This window comes from Branchiostoma floridae, chromosome 3, assembly GCF_000003815.2.
Source record: "Branchiostoma floridae strain S238N-H82 chromosome 3, Bfl_VNyyK, whole genome shotgun sequence".
Classification (NCBI taxonomy): domain Eukaryota; kingdom Metazoa; phylum Chordata; class Leptocardii; order Amphioxiformes; family Branchiostomatidae; genus Branchiostoma; species Branchiostoma floridae.
In genome coordinates this window covers 28,642,077-28,663,603 of record NC_049981.1, presented here as the reverse complement: position 1 = coordinate 28,663,603, position 21,527 = coordinate 28,642,077, and the positions used below count along the sequence as shown (strand labels likewise).

At 42.7% G+C, this 21,527-nt stretch overlaps 2 protein-coding genes across 2 annotated transcripts; one reads left to right on the top strand and one right to left on the bottom strand.

Moving 5' to 3' along the window:
- Positions 1 to 545: 545 nt before the first annotated feature.
- Positions 546 to 13,939, bottom strand: LOC118411803 (suppressor of tumorigenicity 14 protein homolog). Its single transcript, XM_035814290.1, has 20 exons — positions 13,751 to 13,939; positions 13,039 to 13,275; positions 12,118 to 12,232; positions 11,700 to 11,823; positions 11,340 to 11,428; positions 10,934 to 11,024; positions 10,443 to 10,614; positions 9,235 to 9,392; positions 8,606 to 8,767; positions 7,103 to 7,184; positions 6,342 to 6,439; positions 5,846 to 5,963; positions 5,289 to 5,435; positions 4,618 to 4,733; positions 4,277 to 4,415; positions 3,759 to 3,964; positions 3,189 to 3,283; positions 2,431 to 2,690; positions 1,296 to 1,447; positions 546 to 846 (listed from the first exon to the last, which is right to left on the bottom strand). The coding sequence occupies exons 1-20, from the start codon at positions 13,794 to 13,796 to the stop codon at positions 655 to 657; spliced, it is 2,799 nt and encodes a 932-aa protein (XP_035670183.1). The 5' UTR covers positions 13,797 to 13,939; the 3' UTR covers positions 546 to 654.
- A 377-nt stretch (positions 13,940 to 14,316) lies between these two features.
- On the top strand, positions 14,317 to 19,386 carry LOC118412367 (trypsin-like). The gene is made up of 9 exons (XM_035815194.1): positions 14,317 to 14,508; positions 14,963 to 15,196; positions 15,563 to 15,677; positions 15,798 to 15,939; positions 16,285 to 16,382; positions 16,790 to 16,879; positions 17,302 to 17,471; positions 18,210 to 18,355; positions 18,831 to 19,386. Exons 1-9 carry the CDS (start codon positions 14,460 to 14,462, stop codon positions 18,993 to 18,995), a joined length of 1,209 nt encoding a protein of 402 aa, XP_035671087.1. The 5' UTR covers positions 14,317 to 14,459; the 3' UTR covers positions 18,996 to 19,386.
- Positions 19,387 to 21,527: the final 2,141 nt, after the last annotated feature.

Below are 21,527 nucleotides of genomic sequence, written 5' to 3'. Positions count from 1 at the left end.
CAAACGGGCACTTGTTTCAGGAGATACATTGGGGAGTGTGAAACAGTTTGAGTCTGATGACAGGAATAGATGAAATGTTCCCTAATGTCTTCAAACATGCATCTCATCTAACTATAAAGATGATCATGAGAAATGTGTATTCGAAGTGGATCACAATATAACGTATAACGCGAATTATCGTATGGACAGGAAAAAAATTTTCATATTCAATATTTTGGGAAACAAGTGACATTGATACTCTGACGCCATTTTACAGACTACATATGTATCATCCTGTTTGAGAGATCGTAAGTTTCTTGGAGTGCCTTATTACGTTGATAAATCAACTAAGATATACGTTTGTTTCGGTTTTTTTTCACAAAACCTCCTACCGTAAACCGACTGACGGAATTAAGACCGTACATATCGTAAGTATGGTCGAGACAAGAACTGTTTACAACCAGGGGTCTTCACCTTTGACCTGCGCATGCGTAGTTGGATCCGTGAACATGGTTTTATTTTAAGACTCCGAAAGGGCCTCTAATAAGCAAAGAACAACACGTGTCAGAATTAATCAACAACAAATTTAATTCAATCTATACCTCGTGCAGGTAACATTTGCAAACTACTTACGGCTGTTCTGTCGTAGGTCTACGATCATTGGTTGATTTGTGTCTATTTACCAAAGATGGCGTGATCGTTGTCATGAACTGACATGGTATGATCTAGCCAGTGGACGAACTTAGCCACCTTGGTGTAGACGCCAGGCTTGTTGGCCTGGGCGCAGCCATGGCCCCAGGACACGATCCCGGCCTGGTACCACGTTCCGTCCTTACTCTGGCAAACCATCGGCCCGCCAGAGTCACCCTGCAGGTACAAAGATTTCTTACAACACTGGTATGCATATGAATACTACCAGTAATTACTCTCTTTGTATATAAACGGTACATAATGCTAATGATGATGATAACACATGCTCAACAAAAACAACAGCAAACCGGGGCACACATTTTCATTGGAGTTTTAGATTATGGATACCGGACAGGATTGCATTTTGACGGAGGCCATCTACATGGCCATCTCGCAACCGGGACGGGGGCCGACATCAACTTCTTACAACATTTGATCCATTGCTGACGTCACACGTGCATAAGATGTCTTGTCCATAGCAATTTCGTCAGATAGCCGAGGAGGACTGGGTGATTCAGTCAACAATTCCAGTAATTTGTAACTGGGCGATTCAATCAACAATTCCAGTAATTTCGTCATCATGTGATTTACCATCTCAGATGAACTTCCATGCTTGTAGTTCCTACCTGACAGGCGTCCACCCCTCCAGCCTCGTACCCGGCACACACCATGTTGTCCGTGACCTCGTTGTTGTACCAGTTCCACTGGTTACACGTCACCGTGTCGATGATCTGGATCCGAGCTTGTTGTAGAAAGTAACCGAGATCGTTGCCCGATCCTACAGGGAAAGAAAGTCAAACACCGAATTGAACTACAAATTTTGTAGGAGTCGATACACACGTGAAGGACCTAGGCTGCGATGATCTTGTTTTCCTCACTTCATCTGACCTCACCTATCTTCTGTCATCATGTAGGGTACATACACTTATGGCAAAAAAGGACAGAAAATAGGAAGATCTTAAATGAACCATTGCAATAGTTTGTACATGCCTATTTCCAGTCCCTTAGGTAGCAAGACGAAAGTGATTTTGTCAATAACAATTGCGTACATTCCATTTTATGCCAAAAATTGCACAAAACATGTCTATTATCGCAGTAATTCAACGAATGAATCTAGTTGCATAAATCATGATACTTTTTGGCGACACCTCAGGAGCAAGACTATTTCTTTTTTTTTGCGACGCCTCAGGGGCTAGCCTTATGGTATAGTATTGTGTGCGAGTACCTTGACAAAAAAGCAAATTACTAGGAGGGATACATCCTGCGTTTTCTCGAAAATGTTGCCTTTCTACTTTTATGCTCACTTTGATGTTACTCTTTAAGTACTTTCTAAAGCATTTCCTGTCTTCTTTTTTTGCATGCCCGTGTGTCTGAGGTGCCAGCAAGTAATCCATGGCAGATACTGTAAATGCAGAAATGTTCGCGGTGGATTAATGTTCGCGGATTTCGCGGCGGCCGCTTCACCGCGAATTTAAAACCACCGTTAACATTTTTTCATAACAGTAAGAGACTACAGTGCATGGTGCTACCGCGAAATTAAATCCACCGCGAAAAGTCCATTTTCCCGCTACCGCGAAATTAAATCCCCGCGAACTTAAATAGAGAAGGAGGTAAAGAAGAGGGGTTTCTCTCTGGATGAAGCACCAAGAGTTGCTGCCGACAGACAACGATGGAAAAACTTCCTGAAGCCTTACGTACCACTGGGTACAGAAGAGGATTGAGTGAGTGAGTGAGTGAACTTAAATGCATTTACAGTATTACCTGTGGTGTCCCCCCATCCGGTCACGTAGCAATCGTAACCCTCGGGAACCTGCTGTGCTGAGATGCACACGGGCTGCACATGCGCAGAGATGGTGACGGGATCATTCAGCTGCAGCAGCGCGATGTCGTTGTCCAGAGACTGCGTGTCGTACTGAGGGTGCATGATGACGTGTTTGACCTCATACACCTCTTGATTGGGGTCGGTGACCTCCCGCGTGTAGCTGCCCACACGGACCCTCCACTGAGATGGGTTCTGAGCCCTAACGAAACAAGATATATTACCACGACATGGCAGTTTGCATGACAGTCTACACAGATTTGAAAGACGACATTGCTACTCGCTGATGGTATTTGAAAGCTTATCTATCTGTACACTTTGATTTGACTCTTGTACCTATATATGCAGTGCAAAGTGATGGATGGATGTTTGCCAATGTTTGTCAATATAAGTTTCCAATACTATCAAACACCAATAGTTGCACTTATAATATCAACCTCTCTTAATACTGCTTTGATTGTTGAAAACGTCCATCATTTCATTAGTATTACCATCTCTCTTCACATGCAGATTTGTGCAGGGAGTCAAAGTATAGCTCGTATATGATAGTAACTTCATTGCTCAACAACTGCACGTGGTATAACGTAGGGCAAGTTGTAGAACACTCTCCTCCATAGAAGCATTGCGTAGTATTGGATGATACTATATAATTGTACATTCTAAAAGCTTATACCGTAATGATGAGAGCGTCGGTCCTTACCTCTCCACACAGTGTGCCGCGGTGAGCACCCATTGCCGACCAATCAGAGACGCTCCGCACACGTGAGAATCGTAGCCTCGCTGCCAAAGAGAAACCTTCCCGTGACAGGAGAGAACACAACTATAGTATTAGCTTAAACTTCATCTGTCTTGGTAGAATTCATTCCACAACAGGATCACAGGGTAAGTTCCGACACAGTGATAAATGGGACTTTACTCAATTTTTCCGTTCTGTAGATTTTTTTTCAGTTTAACATACGCATGAAGCTAAATCCTGCAACAGGACAACCAGAGTACTTTCGAGTACAATTACTCTGCAGCGGAGGAAGGTGAAGGTTACTTCGCAAGTTCAAATAAAAAGTTTGTCGTCGAAGGTTAGACGGTCATACGCATCCGGCACTAGTTCCTTTCACTGAGATAGTGAGTGCTATCTGCATGACACGTTTGCAAACTCTATCCTGTTGCTTTGGTATAGGTCTTGTATTGTGTAATCCGAACGGTTTGGTACTATATAGTCTAGTGTGTGTCCGTGGTGGGTAAAACAGAGTTTCGCAAACCTCTAAAAACTTACCTGCCAAGGCCAACTCCCCGGACGCGCGTCCATACCGCCGATAATTCTGGCGGTGGTGTCAATTGCAGGAGGGATGGAGGGAACCCCACATTCACTAGCGTTCGGAGGCAAGGTTGAACCTGTCCAGTAGTCGGGGGTGGGAGGGATGGTGGACACTGTCGTGGTGGACACGGTTGTCGTAGGGACGGTAGGTGTAACACCGTCCTCTGGGGAGGGCATGAACATTGATAGTACAATTTGCCATCTACTTGAAAGCCGTATTGAGAGTCACATAAATTTGGATTAAGGAGAAATTAAACATTTATACTAAAGGGCGCGTGTCTTAACGTTATGTTTAAATTACTTCCCTGACATGCCATGCCAGTATGTGTACTTTCAGTCGCATTAAGTCTTCGTTCATAAAGAAACAAAGTTAGTTTAGAGGTTACAATGTTCACGGAGGAGATCATAACACCCTGGATTTTCCTCTTTTTACATGATATGAACACAGTTTTCTCGTAGTGAGACACACAGCTTACCACAGGGAATGATGTCACAGTATTCCCAGCGTACACTTGGGTTGGTGGTGTAACACCACGGCCTATGGTCGGAGTAGTAAGTGTTGTTTCCGTCTGGTTTTCGGCAGAAGTTCTCATCAAGACCTCTATCGGTAAGAACCTGGATCAAAAGTACGAGTCAAGACTCCTTTCGGTAGTGACCTAGACCCCAACACACTCGCAAGCACGTACGCACGCACTCACGCACGCAGGCACGCACGCACGCACGCACGCACGTAAGCACGCACACACACACACACACACAAACAAACAAACAAACAAACAAATAAACAAACACGCAAAGAAACACACATATAACTTACATCTGGTCTGAAGTTGTGGACGTGGGGGGTCTGTCTGTCCCAGCGCTGGCATGTCTTCCCAGTCTCAGTCACACGAACAGTCCCGCGGTAGTCAATGGAGTCACCGGTGTAGCAGTCTAGAATCGGAACAAGGTCACATCACTGCCAAGCAAGCCAGATATTGTACGGTAAAGTTGTTTGACAAGACCTTTAAAGATACTCGTTGTTGATACCGATATGACTATGAACAAGTTAAGTGGTAGAAATCATTCACTCATTCACTCATTCACTCACTCACTCACTCACTCACTCACTCACTCACTCACTCACTCACTCACTCATTCACTCACTCACTCACTCACTCACTCACTCACTCACTCACCTATTCACTCACTCACTCATTCACTCACTCACTTGCACATAGACACACGTATACGTTAAGTCTTATTCCATACACCTATTTTGTACTTTGTGTAACAGTCGTTGCCATACTTTGTACCATGTATAAATGTCGAGCAATAAAGTTCATCGTATGATCGTATACACGCATTCATTTATGCATCCATCCATTCATTCAATCACTCAGTCACTCACTAACTCACTCACTCACTCACTCACTCACTCACTCACTCATTCATTCATTCATTCATTGTTTCATTCATATTCATCCATTCATTCATTTTGTCACCCACCCCAGGACACCCCCATGGGTAGTCGTTCTGACGTGTAGGAGACCTTGAACCCCCTTTGAGAAATGGAATCGTCTGACTGGAAGTTGAGGAAGATGGAACTGCTGGTGGTAGTGATGAGGCCTGGTGGGGTGTCGCCGCACACACGAGCTGTAACAATGGTTAGGAAATGTATAATGACTGCTTTGTTAATGTTACACAGCCCGAAGTTCGATGTAACTCCTCATCTACCTTTCTTAAAGAGGCAAGATGGCTACTATATATATGTACCGAAACAGTTGGATTGTATGATAGCAGTTTTGTTATAGTGATAAGTAGAGTTATATAAGATGATTGATATAAATTTAGATGGAGTTGTATAAGATGACACTAACAGGGACGGGGTGGGAGGGTTTAAGGCGCTTTTGACACAACTTCAACTATTTGTAATCAATTACTTTCACCACATCCTATTTCACGCTTTTATTTTTGTCTTATGGAATATGTATCCCTGCTTTAATGATTAAGTTTTAATAACCAATGACACCTCTTCGAATTCTCTAAAAATGTCCGCCATTTACCTAAGAGGGGGTTTGGTGCAGCCAGATCCCAGACGTCCACTCGGTCACGACAAACGCCCCCTACCTCTTCTAACTGCACATAATCGAACTGCAGGTACAAATGACTAGCTGATAGCACCTGTGGACACAAGAACACACATTCTCTTTCTTTCTTTTCGTTCTGCACAAAATACAAAGGAGAATCTGTTCCACTGAAGGGCTTGCCTAAGGCCCATGCTGCTGTCCATATCAACATAGGCACACAGATCAAGGTCACGTCACATCATATGTCAGTTTGAACTTTGACCTCCAATTCACAACATGTTGCCATGGCCTGTTAATAGTCTGTCACGAACTGTCATTTCCGCCCATGTCTCATAGTTGTTTAGACAAAATTTAAATCATCAAAATCGTGCTGACTTTATTATGAATAACAGTAAGGTCAAGAATTGCGCAATGATGCAACGTGAGAACAACACGAGAATCAGACGACATTTTGGTTACCATGGTTACCAACCTGGATGTTCCAGTTACAGAGAGTGCTGTTCGGGTAATCTTCGGGATAGTTGGGAGTGGTGAACTCGCCCGTAGGGGTAGTCAGGTACCCACCACACCCTATATGATAGGGAAAAGAACAACTTCAAGTGCCAAGTCACTTTTTTTGGAAAGACATAGGAGCTTAGAATTCCTAATTGTTTTAAGGCATTGTAATCAGACTTTCACAAAGTAATCTAAATATGCATATGCAGGGTTTTCATTGGCGTCATCGTTGAAGAGCATAAATCTTTATTTCATGAATAATTTTCGTCTCATAAATATCTGGTGTTCAAGTTCAATGGGCTTTCCAAACTTTTTCTCTTTTTTGCTAGCCAAGGTAACAATACGGAATACTTTTGAATGATATAAGATAAGACGTTTGACTGATAATTCTATTCTCCAAGCAGAGTTCGGGATGCTAGTAGATCGTTTTTATATGAGGTAGACGTTAAAAGTGAACCCACTAATACCCGACCGAAGTCTCTGCTTGGAAAATATAAGAATGTCTCTTGCAAGTTGCCACATATTTTGGGGTTTAGAATATTAAGAGGAAATACCAAATAGGAACGGTTATCCATTTGCCCTTTAGAATATAGCGCTAACATTACAGAACCTCTAACAAAGAAAAGCACTGCATTAAGTTGTCCATCCATCCATCAGTCCCATAACTGATAGTTGTGACATATCATGCAATCAAGTCCCATACATTGCCTATAACGTTAGAGTAACAAATTCCTTTACCTTGTCCAAGTGCTGACGGAAAGGCCACGAGGAGAACTAGGTACCACATACTAGTAGCGAGAGGTTCTTGTGCGGACAGACACTACTTCTTCAAACAGCTCCCTTTACCTGTGTTATGATCGATACTGCCTTGGTTATATCCAAGTCTGAAACACTGTTAGAACTGTACATTTTGACACGCCTATTGTAAATACCACGCACTGGAACACTACGCACTGTGCCGTCTGACAGCCTGTTTGAGATAAGTCATAATCACTTATCAAACAACTTTTCCCGCCTGTGTCGGACGGTAGGTGTTTAGTGTGTCAACATAACGAAGATAAGAAATACCCGCATTGCCAATATAGCATATCTAAAAATTAATACACTTTATATAAACTATGTACAAAGCGCTGACTTATTTAGGTCCAACATTGTTATTGGGCCAAACTTAATGTTATAAATTTCAAGGATCCACACCGCTTTGTCCTGGCAAAGTATGAGGTAAAACCCTTAGTTGAAAATCATTGAATATTTATCTTTTTGATACGACACAACGTAAAATGCAGATTGTGCATGACGTGTGCAATTGTCACTAACCTCGACTCTACCAAAGGCGCGAAAATGTGCTTGAAGGCTAAAGAAAATGTATCCAGGGTCATAACAGAAGAGGGTTCTCCTAGCAAGAGACTCAATTTGTACCAATGCCCAGAGGTTTATAAAAAAAGTAGCAAAACATCTAGATTACAACAACGAATGACTGATGAAACCGTACCTCTCAGTTGAAACGCTACCAACTGTCCCCATATGATATGCTTGTGTTTACCAGATGGGTGAAAAGACTTATCATGGTAGTTTTTTTATTACTTCAATTCAATCATATGAGTCCAATCTTACGTAATTCTGTGCTGGTGTATCTCGTCTCGTGAGAGAGTGGCAGTTGGTGTATATACGTAACACAGGAGAAAGCTATATATTATATAAAACTTGTTTGCTTAATGTACATGAACCACCGTTGTTACGAAGATAAAATTGCTTTCACTGGTCGACATCTTATCTGCTGCCAGAATAATTACAGCAATGGCATTTTCTAAAGTCATTCACGTGATAACTATCGTGCGGGGTGTAGCTATAGGGAGTGGCAAGTTGACTTGTGAAATTTTACTTCTGATTCATTTGATCCAAATGTGCCTTGGCGTTATGTAGCCTTCATGAAATAGTAATGATTGTAGGCAGAAATCTGGATACATACATCTCTCATCCTAAATCAGCCCATTTGTCTTTTTTAAAAACTATTTTGGCACACTTTTAAACCAGGATATCATCTACATATATTTGAGACAATACTCTTCTGACAACTGACAACAACGGAGAAAGAACGCCAACAAATTGTTTGATTTGATTGTCTTTATTCACATCTCCGCTCACGATACTTAAAGTGATAGCTATACGTACTACATATCGACTAAGGAGTAAGGTCATTCCTCTTCTATATCTAGAGGCGTGAGCGAAGGCTTGTGCCTAAGGGTATTGTGCCATCTTGGTTTGAATCCAACTCTGGTACTTATTGACGTCAGTGTAGACGCCGGGCTTGTTGGGCTGAGCGCAGCCGTGGCCCCAGCTGACGATCCCGGCCTGGTACCACTTCCTGCCGCTCTTACACACCAGCGGGCCGCCCGAGTCGTTCTGTGCAGGGCAGCGTACGGACATTGTTACTGACTCCGTGTGCCTGTTGTGTTTTCATTGTGTGTATTTGTGTTTGCTTGGGCTGGTGTGTGTCAGTAGTTATTAGAATGCACTCTCAATAGAGTGACAGAATGTGTGGGAAGATGACCGCAAAAATTAGACCTGTCGGAGTGGCATGAAGTACTGGTCAGAGGTGGTAGAACAAGTCGTTAACCGGACTTTAGCCGGAAGATAACCGGAAGTTCAGGACTTCAGGTCATGGGGTCGATGGAAGAGACGTGTTCTAATTCATTGAGAGGCATTCTTTGGGGTCTCGTCAACGTAGGCCTCCGTACAGAATGTAGACTCGTTAAATAGATGAAGAAACTGTTACAGATCATACCGTTTCTTCAAGATTATGGAAAATTGGTGTTTTGAATAAATTGGACGACATTTGGTAGCGCTACGTTACGACATGTGCCACTAACCTGGCAGGCGTCGGTTTGCCCCATGGTCCATCCCGCACACAGCATGTTGGACGTCACGGCTCCTCCGTACCAGTTACCCAAGTTGCACGTGCTCCTGTCGATAATCTCCACCTCGCCCTGTTGTAGCTGGTCAGCCATCACAATCTGGAAGTTCACACCTATGAAGCAAGGATACATTCAACATGTCACAAGGCGTGATTAGTTCAACTTTCTAGACTACAACAGTTCAGTATCGCAGAAGCCCACAGGGCGGGACGGGGCTCTGGGTTGAAAGTGTCACGTGGAAATGAGCATTGAGCATTTCTGAAAAGCCATTCGACATATCGTGTATGTAGGAGTGGGTTCAAAGAATTACACAAAACATCACAAAATTTTAGCAGACATAAGTCACCCATTTGTGAATATTTATGATGATAGTGTTAAAGATATGTTCAGATTCATATTAGAAATTCTTTACAAAAACAGACTCCAGAAAACAGTCGAAACCGATAAGACAATATCGGATGATGGATTTGACAGTAATAGAATAGACAGACAGAACTTCATTGCGCAACGATCATACACGGTAAAATGTATGGCAGAAAAAAGAAGAAATAAACTTATCATCCTAATTACTAAAGCAAGTATAAAACATAGTACATATGCAGATTGTGAATATAGAATGAAATTTGACATCCTTATTTCTAAAACAATGAGAGCTAGCCTAAAACATTGTACTACAATCGAGTGGGGCTAATTATGAGTTTCGGCATTTTTTCTTATGACAAAGCAATCTTTTATATATTTACCTATTTTAGCATTGTGGGAGTTGTCACATCTGAATATATAATCAAATCTGCCTGTACCATTGAGTCTCTTAAAATCTGTTGTACTTGATTCGAGGAATGTGAATAACTCATTACGTGAAACATTGTACCTACTGCACATCATGACAAAGTGAAATTCATCTTCAATTTGCTTTGGACAGAATGGGCAAAACCTTTGGTCAGGGGCTACATTATGATATCTACCTGTTTCCATATTCAATTTATGACTGCTGATTCTTAACTGGGTTATCGCTTTACGAATTTCAAAGTTATATATATGATAAAGGTATGTCTCTTGTTTATGAAAACTGATTGACTTTGATTTCCTGGCAAAACTGCAAAAATGTGGGTCTTGAATCGATAAGGCACGTAAAATCAATTCACACAAATCGATTACGTCACCTAATGTGTCGCCCCATCCTGTGACGTAGCAGCTTGTCTGGCTGGGGAACTCTCCTGGTGCGACGCACGCAGTGCTGACGTAACTGTTGATGGTTGCGTCACGGTTGAGTTTCAGCAGCGCGATGTCGTTGTCACTGCTGCTCGCACCGTTGTAGCCCTCGTGAACAACAATCTAGGTCGTGGGGTTTCACAAACGTTTCAATGAAAAGAAAAAGAAAAACGCCCTTTGCCGACCGACTTTTCTTTTCATTCCCGCACATATATGATCATGGTAAGGTGTAACGTTACCAGTAATTAGTTGTAGAATATTATGCACGTCTAATGAAATTGTATCTGGTCATATCTCACTTAATCACATATCGAATGTCATAATGAACTGTCTCACTTCACTTGCGTCCTTAAAAGGCAGCTCTATGGGCAGGGTGATGACCCTAGGCCTGCTTCACATTGCCAGGGAATGAGCCAGAATTATCAAAAGAGAAGTACGGTACCCTCTGCACGCCGATGTTCTGCTGGTGCGCGTCCGTAGACTCCCTGTTGTGGCTGCCGAGCCGGACCGTCCACTGTGACGTGTAGGAAGCCCTGTAGTCATCAGGATAAGTGGTGGGAGTCAATGAGCAAAACACCGTACTGAGATCTTTAAACGTACGTGCAAACAAACGTCCCATTGCAGGTATATATAGCAAATTAATATTAAGTAGTCTTTCCATACCTACACTTCAAGAGTTTACAGATGAAGTTTTATCTCTGTTTCTCTGTTTCTGTCTTTCTCTGTGCATCGCTCTGTGTGTATCTCTAAGTCTCTCTATCACTGTCTTACTCTATCTTTGTCTCTGTTTGTCTGACATAAACCAGTGATAAAATGAAGATAAAAAGAACGACGATGACGCTGCCTACCCGTCGAAGCAGTGCGCAGCCGTCAGGATCCAGCCGGGAGCGATGAGGGACCCGCCACACGCATGCGCACCGTACTTCGCCAGAGATGCCTTGCAGGCAAAGAGGTGACAGTCAGTCTATCAATTCACACCGTTTGCTTTGAATCAAAATTGTCTCTACTAGACACCATGCTTTCCATTTGTCGACGATGTAAGAAGCACGGTTACATTGTCAATTGCCAGCAAAATACAATACATGACACCCTAATTCGGTGTCAATATGTGCCATCATATAAAAGTTAGATACGCTCAGTTACTGAGAAATACTTAAACTTAGCAACTCGGATGTTCTAAACAATAACTTCATAATAGCATATTTTACCATCCATGGCCAGCTGTTGGCGACAGCGGTGGTACCCCCCACCACCCGTGCTAGAGAAGGGTTGATAGCCGGAGTGCCGCAGTCCACGGTGGTAGTGGCGGTGGGTGTAGTAGTGCCGAATGTACTAATTGTAAAGACATAATGATGAGTATTGGCAGAGAAATGCAGAGAGAGAGAGAGAGAGGGGGACTGAGAAAGAGAGGGGGCGACGATACAAATCTGTTACTAAAGGATGGTTAAGCTGATAAAGGTTGATAAGCTTGCTTTAATTGTCTTCTTTGTATGTGTCGTATTTGTGCACATGCTTTACTACGCCCCTCATATCATAGTAATATCAATACATGCAAAATGGTGGAGAAGTGCCGGGAAAATAGTTTCCATGCATCGTAAGGTAAAATTTGCTGTAACAGACTGTTACCTGTAGGACGCTTGAAAACCGCGGTCTTTTGTGATCCAGTCTGATTTGAACCTGACAACCAGACTGTTGGACGCGGACAGGTAGATGGGCGGTTTGTCATCCCCACACCACTTCCCTACAAAATGAAGTAAAAGAGAAGTCAAACACAGCCTCTGAGATTAGTTCGTCCCAGTTATTGTATGGCAGTTCTTGAAGTAGAAGTATGATGCTACGCGAGTACTATGTATTTATCAAATCATTTTAGTTAAAAAAAGTTTTTTTTTCGTTAAAAACTACTTTTACGCATGATAAAGATTGTCACAATGATATATTGAGGATAATTCTGGTCTAAATGTACTAGTGAAATTATATATACCAGTACATTTAGACCAGAATTATCCTCTTACTAGTGAATCAATGTGATAGAGGGAGCTATCACATTTTCTGTCACTAGTAGACACAATCACAACTTTTCCAACTATCACGTTTTCTGTCCTAAAATACTATTAAGGGCTAAATAAATGTGATATAAAAAATCAAGTCTGCTACGCGACCCTAGCAAAACCTGTATTTTCCTACATCGCGTGCTTCAGTCAAACATTGTTAATCTGTATTCGTTGAAACATCAAAAGAAAAGAGAATCGATCCCTGCCTGCCAACCCTATTTTTACAATGTCATAACCGTTAACAAACATTCATTTCCTATCAATTATACAACATTGATACATAAAATGATGTGATAATTTACAGCTATGCGTTTCTGCGAACTATAATGTTTGTTTTATTTTTCACAATTGGATAACAATTTTAAATACAATACCAGAGATGATCCAGTTTTACAAGATCTATTCTCTTAAAATTAAATATCATATTATCACCAATAATGTTCTCGGCTGAATGTTAGTTTAAATGAGTCAGCGAGTATACTTGTAGACAACATACCAACAAAGAAGTTGGGGGCGAACAGGTCATAGATTTCGACGTAATCTACACACGCTCCGCCCTGGAAAGCTGACGGACCCTCTAACGCGAAGTCGTCAAACTGCAGTAAGACTTTCGCCCCGGACGCGACCACGATGTCCCATTGGCAGTTGGAGTTGTGGGGGTAATTACGGTCAGGGTAGTTCGGGCTCGCGAAGCTTCCCGAAGCCGCACTAAGGGGCTCGCCACAATTCTGTCCTGTAAAAGAAAAAGATGGAAAAGGATACAATCCCAGTTACGGAATGACAAAGAGTTTTTACATATGAAATTTAAAGATCTATTTTGTATTCTTCGATTCATATTTTGTACTTTGTAGTTAACCGTACGGAAGATCACGAAAGCGTCATCACTAAGCTCATTTAAGGTTCTGACTTATGACAATTAAGATAGAGAAATTACATAATATCAAGACTGTGATTGATTGATATCAGTTCATTACTTATCACCCCAAATGAATAATTTTGAGTGATACCAAAATTGAAGGACTAAGAACTTGGTAAGAAAAGTTAATGCACACAACACACGAAGGTTGCTAGGTTCCTGAATCATACTTGTTCAAATCAACGAGAAGAAAGTTGGAACATTTGACCACTAGTCATACATCAATATTTTCAACAAGATGCAAGTAGTGCGAAATAAATTGCTATGCAATCTTACGGGTCATACCACCTACCGTTTGCTGAAACGATCAGCGCAAGAAATGCCACAATCGCGAACATCTTGGATAAGACTCTCTCTTTTTGCTAGAAGGACGGAAAGTCCTCCAACATGCAACAACTGCTATGATCCTTTGCATATACGGCTATCACGTATATCTTCTATCCTGGCGTCTATTGCGATCATACATTTTTGGGCAGGGTTTTCGCTGAACATTTCTCACGACGTATTGCGTAGATTAAAATTATCATCAGCTATTGAAATTTCCGCCGGTAAATGGCACTCTGATATCCTAACAACACACAGTTGTATCATTTACAAACACAATTCATCACATACGAAGGTCAGCTCATGTCTATATCACTAAGTATACATATTAGTCTTCAATTGGTGGGAACTGCTATGCTCGTTTCACACCTGTGTTGTCACCCTGCGTATAACAGGCGCTCTGATATTAAAAAGTTATCAGTATCATAATAATTAAAGGTACCACTATCTTGGGATTTTCCTCCCAGGTACACACCGCTGTGACGGTTAAACAGATTAAGTATACAAGCAAAGTTTATCATTTATCGCAACCTCATGGGTAAATATAAGCACTTCGGGACGCACAGCTACATTTTAGTGAGCATCTATCTCAATCTACTAGTAGATAGAGACATCTGGACAAAAACAGCCCCTCATTGACAGTGATCTTTGCAGGCACCTACCAGAAGACGAACACCATGTGGTTAATAGTGGCACTCTCTCTTCTGGGTCTGATTTCTTCACCAGGTGAGCGTTCCAGTCATTTTGTATTAACTTAGATTATTTAGAAATGCTGATGAAGTTAAAACCGTTAGCCACCTTTCTCAAAATTGTTACAATTCTACGTTCGTACTTTCGACGGGGCAATTGATGATCATCTTGTATCGTCCATTTGAAAAAAAACAAACTATTTTCATCAACCATGTATTTCATGAGTATGAAGACAAAACACAACTGATAGCAATTACTCAAGCAACTGGATATGATTTTGGAAAAGATCGTCCGTTGTCTTTCGTCAGTGATGGCATATCTTTTTACCTGGATGTCTAACCTTCATCGACTTATGAAGATAAAACACTCCTTCTGTGATATGAATAAAATGAATCATGCCATTTCAATCTCCACCATAGGTTTGATAAAACATCACACATAAGTTACCTCTCTAAGAAGATTTGACATATCTAACTTGATGTTAATGTAGTTGGAGCGCAGTCCTGTGGTGGTGCCCTGACGGCCTCCTCTGCCACCTTCTCCTCTCCCAACTACCCTTCCCGGTACCCCAACAACCAGAACTGTCAGTATGATATCCGGGTGGCATCCGGACACAAGGTCATGCTGACCTTCAACTCGTTCGAACTTCAGGATGCGTCCTGGAGCGGCGCCTGTACGGACTATGTGGAGATATATGACCTTTTCGCCTCCAATTACGATGTGGGTGAGTTCCTTTCATGTGGCCATGCCCGGCGTGTCATTTAGTCGTTTTTGAGTCACACATTGGTCAAAGAGCTGTCGATAAATGAATGGAAAGGTGTGTGACTATGCAGATGAGTTAATGATTGATTGAGTGAGTCAGTTAGTCAGTCAGTCAGTCAGTTGGCTAGCCTTTAAGGCAGCGAGTGAGTGAGCAAGCAAGGCAGTGCCTCTCTCTTACTCATTGAAACTGGATGATTTTTATTGAATTATTAGATTTTAGAGAATATACCGCGAGTACTGTATGAAATATATCAATGATTTTGATACCGTAAAATCAGACAGATATATGAAAATGAGAAGAATCATTGTGGCCTTCTCCTCCCCTCAGGCCGCTGGTGTGGCCATGACAAGCCGCCTGCATACCTCAGCGCCTCCAACTCCATCCTAGTGCGCTTCGTTTCCGACGGAGCCACACGCCGAACGGGATTCTCTGCCACTTACTGGTGAACTTCATCCTATTCTTGTTTCATCGTAAATCGTTTGTTCAAAGTCACCCTTTGTATGCATAAAGGAATTCTGTAATACGACTCTATCAAAAGTTCCCAAATTCTGTGTTCCTTCAGGACGGCCACATCTGGGTCTGTGACCACGCCAGACACTACAGCGGAAATCAACAGCGCTTCTTGCGGTACGCCAGATTTTGCACCGTATTTGACGAGGATCATAGGAGGCACTGCCGCTCGCCAGGGCAGCTGGCCATGGCAGGTAAGGTACTAGAACCTGCATTGCATTTAATAGACGTTTTGCTCATGCAGATTTAGCCATTTAATCGTATAGAATGATTCACTACATTTGTACGTAACTTCGTGATGGACCCGAGACCCAAGCAGTGGAGCAAATGTGCAAGTCAGCCTGTGGCGTCCTCCGTCTCGGTTCTGATATGTATAATTTTTTTCACTCTCCTCCATCTGCATAAGTTTTTTTACACTCTATGCATTGCATGAAAAAAAACTGATTGACTGGCAGTGATACAATGATTTATCTAAACGCAAGGAACTCACTTTTAGTACAAGATAGGTGAGTTTTTGTTGACATTTATTATGTTCCTAGGTGTCCCTGAAAGACAGTTATAACGGGGGTCACGTGTGTGGAGGGTCTCTGATTGCTCCGAACTGGGTTCTGACAGCATCACACTGCGTGGAAACGTCGTAAGTAACATGTACAGAGGAATGCATTTCTGGAATTTTTAGAATGCTATCAAGTTGTATCACAGTACTATGCTAACTGCTCGTCCCCTGAGGCGAAGCCAAAAACAGGAATGGGAAGGAAAAGGGTGACCTCGAGAAATGGGGATAGTATTGTACTCTGGCCGTGGGATTTCACCTGTTTCAACAGAGATTAGTCCAGGTCAATAATTTAACCACCAAGAAAACTTTGTGCCTCTAACGACATTTTTCTCACAGGACTTGCGTTTTGAGTATGATTGCTGAGCAGATTAGATAAACTTTTCATTACAACGTTAACGAGACTATAGTACATGTGTAAAAGGTTTAAAGTTCTTGCTTTGCCTATGACCTTTAACTAAATTTATATAGTGCTACACTCGTCTTTTCAGATACAACAACCCTTCAAGGTGGACGGTGCGTGTGGGGAGCCACACCAGGGAATCCACGGACAGTACACAGCAGGACTTTTCTGTGTCTCGGTAAGTTTTGTGGCCTTCGATTTTTCTTTCACTTGCTCTCTCCTTTATCTTGTCATTCTTTACCTTTTTACAGCTCACATCTTTTAGGAGGGATGGGGCATTGGGAAGGAATAATCAAGTTCAGTGTTCCAACTGCGCATGCGTGGTGAAATGCATTGTAGATGGTCGAAGGTCGAAGGTCGCTCAGACATACACAAAACACGTCTGGACATGTACAATGCATGGTAAAGACATGTTTTGTGTATACATATATAACTTTGTTGCCCAACAATTGTACATGCTACATGGTACATGTTAGGGGCTTTGACCTTTGACATGTTACTCTGAACTGCATTTCGCAGCGCTTGTGCAATTGTAACCATGAACCCCCTTATTGCTCGTGATAGCACAGACTCATGGTCTGTATGTCTGTTTATCTGTAGAATCATCATGCACGAGAATTACAACATGGCCTCTCTGGACAATGACATCGCCCTGATGAAGCTGAGCGGGTCCGTAACCCCCAGCTCCTACATCGACACCGTCTGCGTGCCAGACTTCACCTTCTCCACAGGCACCGAATGTTACGTCACGGGATGGGGTACAACCGGAAGTATGTGAAACTGCCGCAACTTAGTATGATTAGTCATCTCGTATTATTGTTAAGTGTGATTGTTAAGTAGAGGTTTATTCCCTACTAATCCCTTGTGGTATCTGAAAATTGTAAGGAATGGGGTGATAATAGTTTGCCAGAGGGGCCAGTTCAGCTAATAGATTGTGTTAGTAACTTGTGTTTGTGAACAGATGTCGCGGATGCCGGCATCTTTGATATTCGTTATGTTTTCAAATACTCGAATACTGCATTTTTCCACTTCAAGCATTAGAGCCGCAAAGTAAACAAGAAAACTTCTGAAAAAAGCTGGCCGGTGCGTATTTTGGAAAAAGCCTGGATGTTAAACAAAATCACACAAAAAAAGAGTTTTTAAACATCGAATTACTGAATTGGTCTTTCTTCTATCAAAAAAATACTACATGAGATTTGTCTAACAAAGAAAAAAAAACTAGCAAGTGGGGTTCGAACCTACGATCTGCGGAAGATAGGTACCGTGCTGTAGACCGCTCGGCCACGCTGGCTCGATTACGGAACAGTACGTATAGAAGGGCTATTTGGTTAAAGTGACCGATCCATCCATCCATCCATGCATCCATGCAACCGCTTCTCCCGTCTCATAGCCGGCAAGAAGGAATACAAGGAAATTCGCATTAAGAAAGTATAAAATCAAAGGTGTACATGGGTTTGCAGATTGCAGAATTTTACCATATATATATATATATATATATATATATCCAGGCGGTTCGTTGGCGACCACGCTGCAGCAGGCAAACGTGCCCATCATCGCCAGGTCCACCTGTAACCTGGCTTCCTGGTACGGCGGCGCCGTCACCAGCAACATGATCTGCGCAGGCCACGCCATGGGGGAGATAGACTCTTGCCAGGTGACTTTGCAATTTTAGTTTTGTTTGCTTGTCTTGGTGTGTGCTCCAACTTTCCTACTTCTTTGTTCCAACTGGCCCATGTCCTGGATGACTAGCCTGAGTATCATCCTCCGTAGTAACCGCTGGCTTAGCAAGCGAAAGTCGTGAGCCAGCGGTTACTACGGAGGATGATACTCAGGTTACTGGATGACAGGATGTGAGGCGAAAAACGGTGTAACTGCAAAGGGTTGGTTTGGCCCGGGTCCAAAATTGGTGTCAGAGGATTGTCCGGGTCTAAAGTTCTAGAGCATGCAATTATTGGATCTGTTGACTCTGTTGACTCTGTTCACAGATGCTGCAACTGTAAAATCGGTCTTGAATCGCTCATATTTTAACCAAGGATAAAAGCTCCTTGCTCAAGCTAATCATGATTTGGATTTTCTGTGCCGTGAAATTAGAAGTGGAGTATTATAAGAACCATTCCTATCTCTTTCAGGGTGACTCTGGTGGCCCACTCGTGTGCTCTAGCGGAGGGAAGTGGTACCAGGCCGGCATTGTCAGCTGGGGTTACGGCTGCGCTCAGCCCAACCGGCCCGGCGTCTACACAAACGTCAAGAATTACGTCCAGTGGATCCAGGACAAACTGCAGCAGTACTCTTAGGTACCACGTTAGGGAGGCCTACGCTACTCGCAGTAACAGATGTGGCATGTTTAGACATAAACATCTCCTATTCTTAGCAATTTTAATTTGATAATATTCTATGAATCAGCGTAAAAGTTGTCCTTACTGTTTATTGTAACATCTGTCTGGCTACACAATCTAAGGCAGTTTAAAAATCGATAAAATGTTTACCAAGGGTGAGCTAATCACAGGTTTGTGATAGCAAAACGTGTATTGTTTTCGCTCTCGTCAATGAACGCCGCTATTTTGTTTTCAAAGGGAGTGCTGTATAATGGGAAGGGGCATCGCCATTTTGGTGTGTTAATCTTAACGTGGAATGTTATGAGCGTGTTGTTGCGTACTTCTTGGAAATAAAGGGACGACAGTCACAACGATGAATATCAAGTCTATTGTTTGGTTGGTGGTGATTTTGTGTGTGGTTTCGTGTGTGGACTTTAAAATGCCACATGCTGCTTTCTCTGCTTAGCACTTAGCATTTGGGAAAGAGAATGGAAGTTAAACACACACACACACCTACCAGTGGGCTAGCCCTTTGCTGTAGTGATTGCATAAAGTTGTGTACGACGGCTACTGAAACGGAAGCGCCGCTGTGTGCACCATATGACGCGGGAATGACTTTAACGTTAACTTTGATGTGCTAAAAGCGTGTTGCTACCGTCTTGTCTTACGACAACCTCAAGAATAAATGAGTAATCTGCAGCTATTTCATGGTGAGATGGTGGTTTTGTATGTGATTTATGAATTTGTTATGAGCCTGGTGTTCTTGTTTTGCCGACGCATAATCTAAGCATCACTGTTTACACATGTGTATCGATTACACTTATGGCCCGTTTAAAGGGATTGTCTCGAACTAGAAGAAGCAAAACCAAGAGAGGTGGATCTGTGGGTCTGTTGTTTTGAGAGTCAAGACCAGTGCTCTCCCTCCTGAGGCTTTTATATCATGAAATGATGTCTGTACATAATGTTGATATATATATCTAACCCGCATCACTGGTGTTATTACTGAGTCTACGTAACTAATCTGTATCACTGGTGTTATTGTTGGGTCTACTTAACTAGCCCATGGCCAATGCTTCCAATTGTCGGGATCACATCAAAATGTTGCTATGTGGTACTTAGAGTAAAATGTCTTGCACTGGTCCAGATGGCCGTATACCCCACATCTTTAATTGGTTACAAACATTTAATAAAGGGACAGTCCAAGCTCAATCCGAGCAAGAACCCAGGTTTCTCTTTATTCTGCACAGAGACAGAACTATCCAAACAGCCAGGTTTGTATTCCCACGGGAGTGGATGGGTTCAGGCTACGTTCAGACTATAGTAGGGTTCAGGCTACGTGGTTGGTCAGACTTATCACGTGATAGACAGAAGAACACAGATAGCTTAATATTTGTCATGCGATGCTATTGGTTGAGAGATATGGGTGACGTCATCACACCCTCTCTATAAAGCACAGCGGAGGAATAGATCACTGCAGTCTACAGGTTCTCCGCCTGCCGTTGGAGCCTAAGCGACAGAACCAGGCTGTCGCTTCCTCCCCACCAAAAGGCCATCTTGTGAACTGTGACAATGGCGAAGAAGTCGTCCATCCCGTTTTAAGGTTTGGTAGTTCGCCCGTGCGCGGTTCTGGTGGTATGAGATTATGTAGAATGTTGTGGTGGGCGTGTAGCGCCGTCGTGTTATACGTTTGTGGCATGTTCTTGCCTGACAGATTAGCTGTCCGTTCTTCATGTGCGTCGAAGGAGCGACCAAGAGGTTGGACTTTTGTTCTGTACTTCTTCCCTTTTCACTCGCTACGTTATTTTCCAGGTTCGGTGAAGGAAAGGAGACGGCCAAGCTATATGTGAGAGGTTTAATCCTGTGTTAACTTTTGCTTTGTCTCCGTGAGGTGAGTTAATCTTTGACACCTGGTCACGCACGTGGGAATGTGGAGTCATCAAAACGCCAGACAGGCTGCCTCGTTTCCTCTTTTCTTTCCCCTTTGTTTCGACTTAGGAGAAGGGAGTGTTTGTGCGTTGCATGTACCCGCATTTTATTTTCTCGTTGAGTTGGCATTTTGCTATGTGTTTCTTTGTTCGTTTAGTCGATAGACTTTGCAGGTCCAGGGAGGGACGTCGTTAGAGCCTGAACGGATTAGTCCCTACACGTGCACGGCAGCTAGCTGTGTAGTTAGTGCTTTGTTCTCAGGTATGCGGATGAAGGTGACGGAATTCCTTGCTGTTGCGTGTGTGTAATTGTGTTTTGTATTGGGGCTGCTTTATTGCTGGTTGATGTATGTGCCTGTGTTGGGTGTTTGAAGCCTCTCTCTCATGTTATCGTGAAATTCGCTCACCTTTGAGGTCAGGCTGTGTGATTCTGGCGTGTGAGAATGTGTTGCCTCGTGCAGTTACGAGCATGGCGCATCAAGGTTAAAGTACTAATGTGTCGCTGTTTGGTTATCTCTTTAATTTTCGTAGGCTTGAATCTGCCAGAGATGGATAGCGAAAGGGGTCCCCCAGTTATCGGCGCCCT